We start from the raw sequence: 12,539 nt of genomic DNA, 5'->3' as shown, positions 1-12,539 counted from the left end.
AGCGTTTTCCTTCCTTCCTTTACACCATCCAAAGTGTAAGATCTTCACCATGCTCAAAGGGATATTCAACGTCTTTTATTTATTTATTTTTATAACACATATACCTATCAATAGATGCCCTTTGTGAGGCATTGGAAAACCTCCCTGGGCTTTGTGGTTGAATCTGCGTTTGAAATTCACTCAATTCAGGGACCTTAATTATATGTATGTGTGGGGTACAGAGTTGAGGTAGTTATAAATAAAATCATGTTAAACACTATTATTGCACACAGAGTGAGCTCATGCAACTTATTGTGACTTGTTGAGCACATTTTTACTCCTGAACTTATTTAGGCTTACCATAACAAAGGTGGTGAATACTTATTGACTCAAGACTATTCAGCTTTTCTTTTTTTATTAGTTTGTAAACATTTCTAAAAACATAATTCCACTTTGACATGATGGGGTATTTTATGAAGGGCAGTGACAAAAAATCTAAATTGAATACATTTTAAATTCAGGCTGCAACACAAGAAAATGTGAAAAAGAGTCAAGGGGTGTGAATACTTTCTTAAGGGACTATATATTTCTTAGAATCCAACCTGTATGTATCTGTTGGTGTGATGCCTAATTTGTACTATAGTTTGGGTGCTTTGATGTGATTGGAGTGATTTTTATTTAGCCTTACCTGATGCCATTATATGAATTCTCTGCTGCTGTGAAACCTTCTGGTTGTGTCTAGAGGTTGATGCAGTGAATGTGCGCTTGGGCAGTCTTACTGTTGATGTTTCTTCAAAGTCCATGTCTCAAGCACTGTCCAATCTTCTCTGCATCTGAAATCACTCATTATTTATGAAAATTGATTTTAAAAAGTGAGGAATCATTTTTTATATTTGGATTATTAACGATCTTACTTGGATCAGCGTTTTAATCCACTATAGAAACCCTTTCTGACCATGAGAAAATACATCTCATTTGTTAGTATTTAATTACCTGAATTAATTTGTGTGGCCACTTAGCATATCTAAGGCTGTGTTTACACAGGCAGCTTAATTAATTTTTTTCTCCCACTCATTGGTCTTTTGACCAGTCACATTAGAGCTTTTCTCTGAGCTGATCTGATTGGTCAAAAGACTAATTAGTTAAAAAATAGATCAGAATTAGGCTGCCTGTATAAAAGCAGGCTAAGTGCTTCATAATGGCCACTTTTGCTGTGTTGACACATCCAGCCAAATTCTGATATTTTTTTTTACCACTAATTGGTGTTTTGATCGATCAGCTCTTTTGCCAATAATTGGTCAAAAGATCCTAACTGTTCTGCCTGTGTAAAAACAGCCCTACTGTATCCCAATCCCGCTGTTACCCATCAATTTCATGACCTGTTTCATGTGATTTTGTTGTGTTATTGTTCTTGTTGTTTGAAATTTGGGCTTCACCTTTTTGTAGTTCATAGAGGTTGCATCATTACCTCATCTTGATTGCACTACAGTAGTTTTCAGAGGGATCAAGCCCGATGGGAGATCCTGTAGCTGTTCAGTCAATACAAAGTGTGTGCTCTTATGAAAGCTGTTTTTGGGTTTAATAAATAAGAATATTTTGTTCCTTTGCCCTTATTACTATCACATTATTATTTCTTCACCCAATTTCATATCAGACGTCATTTCTGGAAATTAATTGATACATATTTGCAAAAACTGTTTAAAAGTCCCCAGTAATTTTATCCCATTTTTAAAGATCACTGCAATATTAAGGTGTTACACATGTTTCTTATTACAACTTTCCAACATTTGTTGATTTCATGCGGAGAATATTGAGAATATCTGCGCTGGCTTGGATGATTCTTGGTGTGTTTCCATTCATTACACTTGGGATCTTTACAGTATTAAGTTGTGCAAACTGATAATGTATTGCAATATGACCTGTGTTTGTAAATTAAATTAATTATTGTACATCTTTTTGTCCAAGCTAATGAATGTTGGTTTATTATTAACATATTTATTTTGAAATCATAAAAAATATTCTGTACTTTTTTTTTCTCACTGTCTATGAGAAAATGATTGGAATATGAGAATGTGAATCTAATGGCAAAGTTCTGCATGTTTTTACCGTCACATTTTACCACATGGTGGAGCTCTTTGTACATGTCTACAGAGTTCACCCCCACAGTTGCTTTGACTTATTTGACTTTAACTTTTTATCAAGTAGGACAACATTTTTCTTCTGATTTAATGAAATATATTCAAAATTGTGCATCAGGCAACGTTTATTTTACATGTTTTTCCTGTTTCTGACATCTGCATGTTTTTACCGTCACATTTTACCACATGGTGAAGCTCTTTGTACATGTCTACAGTGTTCAGCCCCACAGTTGCTTTGACTTATTTGACTTTAACGTTTTTTAAAGTAGGACAACATTTTTCTTATGATTTAATGAAATATATTCAAAATTGTGCATCAGGCAACGTTTATTTTACATGTTTTTCCTGTTTCTGACATCTACTTCTCCTTATCTGTGCTTTGAATACTCAAATAGAATACCTATTACCGTATGTGTATTACAACTATGGTATTACATGTGTATTACATGAATACAATTGTTCAGGCTAAATTGGTGAAATTAAAGTCTGCATTCAGTTGTACACTGGATGGTCTTGGCTACAGTGGAGTAAGAATACTATGTCTCAGGTTCATTATATGTGCAATAAGGCCTATTGAATGCTTCAATACTATAGCATTATTATTATAAAGGAGCGCATTTTACAAGATCAATCCTTAACTCAGGAACTGAAGGGTTAAGTGCATAACGTAATCCGTAAGGAGTTCGCACATGCTCAGTGTGTTCCCTCTACGCAGCGGTAATGCAAGGGGTTGAGAAGATCTGAGACCGATGAAAACAGCTGTACTTGAAGACCCATAATGCATTTCGGCTGGCATTCTGTTCTGATTTTCAGGCTTTGCAGTACATCCACGATGGCTGCGCGAAAACACTACGCGATCATTTAATATGCACCCAACTGACAAAGCAGAGGAAAAAGGTACCACGGGACCAGTCTCAAAATGACCACCGGCTTCAGCTCGAATTCATGTCGATTCGCAGATTATTTTGTTATCTGCGGACTTGACACTGAAAGCGGGCTTGAACCAGATGAACTGTCCGGTAAGTGTCGGGAACGGGCTAATGAACCAATAGGAATAATTCTGCATGGTATATAATGTCTTTCCTAGTTTATGTTTCTTTTATATAGATTTTAGAGTACAATATTATATTAATGTTTAGAACAATAAAAACATGACAGTTTATTTATAATGAGGATGAAAACTGGTAATACTGTGTACATCAATAAGTAGGACGGCACACCAGTGTTGTTCATACAAGTTACTATAGTCTACTTTTCCATTTTATGTTATAACGTTACGTTTATTCGTTTAGAATGGATTATTCCAATAAATGTTGTTATCTTGAAATGCTCGAGAACTGTAGGCCGTCGATGTTCCATAGCCCAGCTGTAATTGAAGACAACGAAAAATTGTTCATGGATTAATCTCCTCCTGAGTATAGCCAGCACTCATTGAGTGGTCAAAAACAGGACAGACACACATTTACATATGTAGATCACTGACCTTGATTGGGTGTTTCAGACCTCACCAGAATAAGACATGTTTCTATTTCTACAATTTGTAAATAATAGGGATGTTTCACCTATCCCCATACGGTCAATGGTAATTACAAATGTATAAACCAGCATATATATACAAGCAGGTTAGGCCAAAAATAGCTACATCCAAGAAGCACATATGATTTCTTAGTTGTTTATCACATCTGAACGATTTGATTGATTCTCCACTGCCTTCTTACACACTTACCCTCAATGATAGATTTAAATTAATTGATCAATGCATGGCAGAAAGCAGAGTGCAGAAAACAGAGTGAAACTGGGGGTATCAAGGACCATAAGGTTCTCCCTGGGGGGGCAGAACGCTGAATATGATAGGATGATGTCATTATTAGACTGAGAGGGCCTGCTGTTTCTTCAGAGTGCCATGGGTCTCTGGGGGAGATGAAGATGGTATGTTACATAAAGCAGTTGTGTGTGTGGGGGGGGGGGAGAAAGTGAACTCTTCCTGAGCTCAGGGTGGTGGGTTAGTTGTGTATGAGTTTGAAAAGAAGTGAAACTGGTGTGGGTGTACCTGAAGATGCTGATCTTGGTTTTCTTGTCAACAACAATCATGTTTAGGGAAGGAACTTGTAGAATCTAGGACATTGTTTTCAAAGGACAAGTCAGGCTACATTATTTTTTGGGGTAGCCTAAGGTCTAAGGCTTTGTAAGTATGTGCATTTCCCTAAACTCAACTGTTACTTTACAATCAAGCCCTAAAGTTTTCTTCTGTAAACATCACCTCCTGTTTATGAATATGTACAAATCAGAACAATGATTTATTATACTGCTGAGACATTTTTGTTAGTCTCGCAGGTGGTCTCAATCATGAGTCAGCATAATTTTATTTTTTGTGTGTGTGTGTGTCTCATGAGATGTCATTAGTTGCTCTCTACCTCTGTGACTTGTTTCTGGAGGCTCTCTGGAAAGAACAAACCCTTGTATAGTTCAACAAACACAATGAGCATGCATCCTGTGCCTTGACTGTACAGTTTCCCCTCATAAAGTATCCTAATTTTACAATAATGAGGTATAATGTAGGCAAAGAGAAGACCTTGAACTGCAGTAATAAAAAACATACACAACTCACTGGTTTGTGAGTGGCACCACCCTAGCATGTCTCTCAATTCACTAAACATAGGCCTAAGGTTCTACTTATCATCAAGGGCCATTTTTTTGCAGGAGGGATGGACACATCTTTAGATAACACACGCACAAGATCTCTCTTATGCAAATTTACTTAACACATCTGATGAGATAAATTATTAACAGTATTTGAATTAGTTTTTTAAAATTTTAAGTTCGTCGCAAAGACACGTCACCTTCCTCTCAGTGTAAAAGTGGAAGTAGAATCTTTTACAAGAATCAGTCAAAGAGGTGTTCACTTCTCTGTTGTTTATCTAGAGAGAATTATGCTATTCAGATTCTTATCATGATTGTCTCCTCTCCTCCAGTACCTGCCTTTCTAATGAGATAGAGACCAGCTGGTGAAAGTTAAAGGTCACTGAGGTGTTCAGCAGGAGATTGCATGTCATTCAGTAATTCGTCAATCTAGGAAGAGTGAATTAGACAAATAATGGTGGTCGTCTGACCAGAGACTAGACTGTGGAAGACTATAGGTTATCCTGTAGGTTCCATACTTGGCCTTCATGTTTTCTCCTGTAGTGACTCACTCAGACAATGGAAAGCCTTTTTGGTGGCTAAGGGTGCTGTTGGCTGAGTTGATATGGGATGAGGAATTTGTCCTCTTTGCCATTCCATGCATAGTTCCAGGGCCATGAGTGCACTGCTGAGACTTGTACCACGGTTTGGTGTAATGGTACGATAGGCTCTTATTAGACATGCTTGTTACAGACAGTTTCCTGAGTCTGTCAGCCACATCTAAGGAATTAAAGCTGTTGGCCTATCAGATATCTCAAGCTGTGTGTTTTATGTAGAATATGTTTAGAATGATATGCTTCCAGGATTCCTTCTCTTGTAAGATTGGATCAGCGAATAGGAAGTGACTGCATGCCTGGCGGGGATTTTGAATAGTGAAGACTGCCTAGGGCCAGACCCTAATGTAACCTTCCTCATTGTGGTCAAGGATCAACGGGGTAGGTTATAATGGTTAGGGAGCATCTTGTCTAATCAGAGAGGATTACAATACATCACATTTTCCCTTCTGCTTTTTTAGCTAGATCTTACTAGCTGACAAAAAAAAACGCTATTACAATGTTACTGCAATGTCGTAGCAAGCAGACAATACACTAGCAATGTTGTGAGTGTACAACTCTGTATGGGGTGTTGCCACGTCACTGAGACATTGTAGGAATGTCTGTGAAAAGTTCATCCCTGTGAGTATATTTGTGAATCTCCTCCAGCTGTACACACACGGCTGTTAGCGTTGGCCTTCCTAAAGCTCTGATGTGGTGAGGTGTCGTGATTGACTAGTGAGTAGATAAGCAGGGTTAAGGTGTCTAAGCTTCCTACAGCCTGGCCTCTGTTCTGCTGCTCACCGACTGACTGCAGAGACTGGCTCGTGACAGAGTGTGGACACATACACTACTGCCCCTCTGAAAGCTTTACAGTTTATTTCTGAATCAATTGCTCACCACAAATTGTGATTTTCAACCATCCCCCTGGTCCTTATGTCACTCCCCCCATCTCCCCTAACCTCTACTTCCCATCTCCTCTCCCTACTAGTCCACTGTCATGGTCTGCAAACAAATATACCATTCGCACATTTCCACTGAAGATTTACCTTACTGTTTTACCAAAAAGGCTCAGACTTTTCTGTTTCCATCTACGCAAGCCACCCCCCGGGTCTCACTGGGCATAGCTCTTGCAGACCTTCTCTGACTTGGGGCCAAGCCTAGGGTACTTTTAATTTTAATTTACATAACAATGGCTACTGTGGCCTTTTAACACCTTCTCACAAGGCAACTGTCTTGATGATGCAGAGGTTGTTGGTTCTGCTCGTTACAAGTCTTAAGTGTTACACTCCTGATGGAAACACATAAGTCTCATTGGAAAAGCACCTCTCCCTATCTCTCTACAGTAGAGATCCATGGAGTATGTATCCTCTTAGGGAGTATGTATCCTCTTCGAGAAACAAGGCCTTTGGATAGTTACATGAATGCTTTCTCATGCAGCTATTTTGGTATCTCTTGATAACGCCCTCCACCACAACTATACTCTGTGGAGATACTGCCAGCAGTACGGTTCCTGCTGTGTGCAGGCTATGTGTTCTCGGTATGAACTTCCTGCTGCCCCTCTTGTTCTCAGGCTGCTGAGACCCAGTTAGCACTAGCAGAGCTGCTTCATATACGGTAGCAACGGTGAGTCGAGGAGCTCTTCTTCTTCCTGGCAGACTGAAGGACTCATGTGCACACAGCAAATAGACAGCCCAGCACAAGCTGCTCTCACTGACCAATCAGAGGAGATTATGGGTGTCATGTGCTTAGTGGACTGAGCAAGCTTCGAGCTGCAGTCTCTATGCAATTAGTCTGTGCTGTGGTGAGTGTGTCGAATAATGGTGTCCGCATACTTTCCAGCCGAAACACCTCGGAAGAGTTTGTGCATATATCATGACAACATTTTGTGATGTTTTTGTTCGTATTTGACACCCGTAAGGCTTTTTTTTATCTACACCCCTTCGTCGTTGATTGGTCAACAGTAGGGACTCTTCAATAAAGTCTTTGTTGTCATTCAATGAGAGACGACTTGTTTTCATGCAAATTTTTCATTGAGAAATACTGCACCAAACATCTTAGTTGGATGTAAAATGGTGCGGCTAACATGTCCTCTGCAACAACGTCAAAACTAATGACAGATTTCATGAGTTATTTTAGATTAATTCGGACTATTTTAACGAAGTGTAGACTTGCTACAGCTTCTCAAATACTATTGCCGCTTTTTTCTTGTTTTTCAAGTGTTTTTTTTTATGGGAGTATGCGAGCACACTCGTTCAGTTCAGCTAGCCAAGTTTGGCTAGGCACTAGACTAACTGAAGCATGCTGACACCTTAAGAAATATTAAGAATCACAATTAAGGTAGTGTGGTCCATGATACAGGCTCAGTTATCACCCCTCAAAATCTGCTGGGATGTTTGTTGGAGAAAGAGGGGCTTGTCCATACACTGATCTGGCAATTTCACTTCAGGTGAGCAGAAGCCTTGTGAAATCACAAGAAACCCCACAATTCATGTCACTTGTGAACACAAGCTGATTTGTTAGTTTTACAGAGTGGTTTGAGTCACACTGGTCATCCCATGGCTTGTGTTCTGACTCAAACGGTAAAGTCAGGCAGTCAGGATGGATGGAGTTTTCCAGATAGCCCATTCTCTGATCACCACCAATGATAGTGGATGCAGACGACACCATTCTGTATACTTCTGGCCCTTCCTTGGACACTGTGCTAACTAACCTCCAAACGAGCTTCAATGCCATACAACACTCCTTCCGTGGCCTCCAACTGCTCTTAAACGCTAGTAAAACCAAATGCATGCTTTTCAACCGTTCACTGCCCGCACCCGCCTGCCCGACTAGCATCACCACCCCGGACGGTTCCGACCTAGAATATGTGGACAACTATAATACCTAGGTGTCTGGCTAGACTGTAAACTCTCCTTCCAGACTCATATCAAACATCTCCAATCCGAAATCAAATCTAGAATCGGCTTTCTATTTCGCAACAAAGCCTCCTTCACTCATGCCGCCAAACTTACCCTAGTAAAACTATCTGTCAGGCATATGTGTATAGGTGGCAGGGAAGTCAGGCGCAGGAGAGTCAAACGGAGTGTAAAATGGAGTCTTTTAATAATGTCATAGTAACATGCTCCATAACACTAAACAGGAAAAGAACATAAACAAATATGGGTACGAAGACCCGTCGCGCACCTATACAACAAAAACACTACACTGACAATAAACAATCTCTGACAAAGACATGAGGGGAAAGAGAGGGTTAAATACACAACAGGTAATGAATGGGATTGAAAACAGGTGTGTGGGAAGACAAGACAAAACCAATGGAAAATTAAAAATGGATCAATGATGGCTAGAAGACCGGTGACGTCGAACGCCGAGCACCGCCCGAACAAGGAGAGGCAACGACTTCGGCAGAAGTCGTGACACTATCCTACCTAGAGATCGACCGATTATGATTTTTCAACGCCGATACTGATACCGGACCAAAAAAGCCGATACCGATATTATTTCTAATAATGACAATTACAACAATACTGAATGAACACTTATTTTAACTTAATATAAAACATCAATAAAATCAATTTAGCCTCAAATAAATAATGAAACATGTTCAATTTGGTTTAAATAATGCAAAAACAAAGTGTTGGAGAAGAAAGTAATATGTGCCATGTAAAAATGTGTGCCATGTAAAATATGTGCTATGTAAGAAAGCTAACGTTTAAGTTCCTTGCTCAGAACATGAGAACATATGAAAGTTGGTGGTTCCTTTTAACATGAGGCTTCAATATTCCAAGGTAAGAGGTTTTAGGTTGTAGTTAATATATTATTTATAGGACTATTTCTCTCTATACCATTTGTATTTCATATACCTTTGACTATTGGATGTTCTTATAGGCACTATAGTATTGCCAGTGTAACAGTATAGCTTCCGTCCCTCTCCTCGCCCCTACCTGGGCTCGAACCAGGAACACATAGACAACAGCCACACTCGAAGCATCGTTACCCATCGCTCCACAAAAGCCGCGGCCCTTGCAGCGCAAGGGGAATAACTACTCCAAATCTAAAAGCGAATGACGTTTGAAACAGTATTAGCGCACACCCAGCTAACTAGCTAGCCATTTCACATTGGTTACACCAGCCATTAGGCTGATAGGCTTGAAGTCATAAACAGCGCTGTGCTTGCGAAGAGCTGCTGGCAAAACGCACGAAAGTGCTGTTTGAATGAATGATTACGGGCCTGCTGCTGCTCAGTCAGACTGCTCTATCAAATCAGACTTAATTATAACATAATAACACACAGAAATACGAGCCTTTTGTCATTAATATCATCGAATCGAATTGAAAACAAAACGTTTATTATTTCAGTGAAATACGGAACCGTTCGGTATTTTATCTAACGGGTGGCATCCCTAAGTCTAAATATTCTTGTTACATTGCACAACCTTCAATGTATGTCATAATTATGTAAAATTCTGGCAAATTAGTTCGCAATGCGCCAGGCAGCCCAAACTGTTGCATATACCCTGACTCTGCGTGCAATGAACGCAAGAGAAATGACACAATTTCACCTGGTTAATATTGCCTGCTAAACTGGATCAGTAGTTATAACTAGTGATTATGATTGATAATTTTTTTATAAGATAAGTTTAATGCTAGCTAGCAATTTACCTTGGCTTCTACTACATTCACGTAACAGGCAGGCTACTCGTGGAGTGCAATGGTTAGAGCATTGGACTAGTTAACTGTGCGGTTGCAAGATTGGAACCCCTGAGCTGACAAGGTGAAAATCTGTCGTTCTGCCCCTGAGCAAGGCAGTTAACCCACAGTTCCTAGGCAGTCATTGCAAATAAGAATGTGTTCTTAACTGACTTGCCTAGTTAAATAAAAGGTATTAAATTTTTTTTTTTAATTAATCGGAAATCGGCGCCCAAAAATACAGATTTCCGATTGTTATGAAAACTTGAAATTGGCCCTAATTAATCGGCCATTACGATTAATCGGTCGACCTCTAATCCTGCCGATCCTCGACTTCGGCGATGTCATCTACAAAATAGCTTCCAACACTCTACTCAGCAAACTGGATGCAGTCTATCACAGTGCCATCCATTTTTGTTACCAAATCACCTTATACCACCCACCACTGCAACCTGTATGCTCTAGTCGGCTGGCCCTCGCTACATATTCATCGCCAGATCCACTGGCTCCAGGTCATCTATAAGTCTTTGCTAGGTAAAGCTCCACCTTATCTCAGTTCACTGGTCACGAAAACCACACCCACCCATAGCACACGTTCCAGCAGGTATATCTCCCTGATCATCCCCAAAGCCAACACCTCATTTGGCCGCCTTTCCTTCCAGTTCTCTGCTGCCAGTGACTGGAACGAATTGCAAAAATCGCTGAAGTTGGAGACTTTTATTTCCCTCACCAACTTTAAACACCAACTATCTGAGCAGCTAACCGATCACTGCAGCTGTACATAGTCCATCTGTAAATAGCCCACCCAATCTACCTACCTCATCCCCATACTGTTTTTATTTTATTTACTTTTCTGCTATTTTGCACACCAGTATCTCTACTTGCACATCATCATCTGCTCATTTATCACTCTAGTGTTAATCTGTTAAATTGTAATTATTCGCTCCTATGGCCTATTTATTGCCTACCTCCTCATGCCTTTTGCACACACTGTATATAGACTTTCCTTTCTCTACTGTGCCATTGACTTGTTTGTGTTATTGGCTTGTTTGTTTACTCCATGTGTAACTATGTGTTGTTGTCTATGTCACACTGCTTTTCTTTATCTTGGCCAGGTCGCAGTTGCAAATGAGAACTTGTTCTCAACTAGCCTACCTGGTTAAAAAAGGTGAAATACATTTTTTAAAATAGGAGGAGGTTTTAGTGGTGAATTGAACAGCTGTGCCTAACTGACAGCTGTCACTCATCCTGTCCTTCTCAGGCAGTTTTCTGTAATCTGTGTAGAGGATACACTGTACAGTATGTTTGTATTGGCTCACAGAGCCCATATATCCGTACAGGAAGCCTCCGTCATCTTTCTCCAAGACACTGTCCCTTATTGGGTTACACCACCAGGACTTAAAACAGATGTGTCCTTTAGAGGGTTATTTGTCTTAAGAACCGGAACTGGAGTCCGCCTGAAGATATAGGCCTAGGAATGTTCTGTATCAACACTGTACTGACTATGTTCTCTTATAAGAGTTCAAGCCCCTATAATGAGCAGACATTGTGACTTGCCAAAGGACATCCATGTTAGAGGAGAATGATTCAAGTCTCTCTAGGGGAGGTATAAAAAAATGTCTTCCGATGTAGAAATTGAAAAAGCTGTCAGTAAAAAAGCATATTTCACTTTCATAAGGGGGCTCTGACTGTCAACATGTTGACGTTAGGAATATGGGGACTGAGGGTAGAAATGATAAGGCTGAGGTGAATGAGGATGAGCTGTCTGTCTCAGAATGCCTCTGTGCTGTGACCAGTGCATGATTAGCCCCTCCAGATCATGAGCTCTGACAGGGGAACAGAAACCCACTCTCTCCCTGTCCACTGCCTAACCATGGCCTGAAGCTTTCCTCTGTAGAGCACTGCATTTCCTTGTGTGGCCCCCACAAAGAGACAAGATAGTCATCTGCCCCCTCTCCCATTTTCTCTTTGATTTTTAATAGATTTTTGTGCACAAAGCCTCTTAAGATGGGACTGTTATTTATTTATTTTTTCATGGAACTCCCTTTGTCTTCTTCTTTTCAATTCAATATGATGAAGTTATTAAGGTCCAAAGCTGTGTGATCTCCAGAAAATACTCTTCATATCCAATAAGACAGACTAGTAATTATTAAATGTGATCCGTTCCAAAGCAACATGGACAGAGGTCTCATATTTTTTTGCCATGTCACGATCACAATGTAATTTTTGAAAAAACTATTTAACTAACCAGCTAATATCTCTCTCCCTTAGTATGCCATGCACATGCTATAATCTTTTCATGACACTGACTTTGCCATCAGGGGGCAGTTATATCACTGGCTGCAGCAGCCAAAACGTGGCAAACTTGATGACAAAACCTTCCTTTATGCGACAGTGTTGGGGTGCAGGGTGAGACTAGATTAGCATATGTATTAGGGGCCCTCCTGCCAGGCCGACGTGATTGGCTGGCTACAACTTGGACCTGCTGAGTACATGGGGACAGGCAGCTGACACAACC

At 40.1% G+C, this 12,539-nt stretch overlaps 1 protein-coding gene across 4 annotated transcripts in view; it reads left to right on the top strand.

Moving 5' to 3' along the window:
* The first annotated feature begins 2,872 nt into the window (after positions 1 to 2,872).
* LOC112236188 (DENN domain-containing protein 5A) overlaps positions 2,873 to 12,539 on the top strand; it is a 58,662-nt gene continuing 48,995 nt past the window's right edge. For 2 of the 4 annotated variants that reach the window (XM_042321179.1, XM_042321178.1), the window contains exon 1: positions 2,873 to 3,136. In XM_042321179.1, the coding sequence (XP_042177113.1) occupies positions 3,037 to 3,136 (100 nt within the window). In that variant the 5' untranslated portion in view covers positions 2,873 to 3,036. The remainder of the gene's footprint in view (positions 3,137 to 12,539) is intronic. The other 2 variants (XM_042321180.1, XM_024404775.2) reach the window with 1 other exon arrangement.

The sequence above is a fragment of the Oncorhynchus tshawytscha genome, linkage group LG04 (genome assembly GCF_018296145.1).
Source record: "Oncorhynchus tshawytscha isolate Ot180627B linkage group LG04, Otsh_v2.0, whole genome shotgun sequence".
Taxonomy (NCBI): Eukaryota; Metazoa; Chordata; class Actinopteri; order Salmoniformes; family Salmonidae; genus Oncorhynchus; species Oncorhynchus tshawytscha.
The sequence above is the reverse complement of the archived record's forward strand: the minus strand, read 5'-3'. Positions and strand labels throughout refer to the sequence as shown.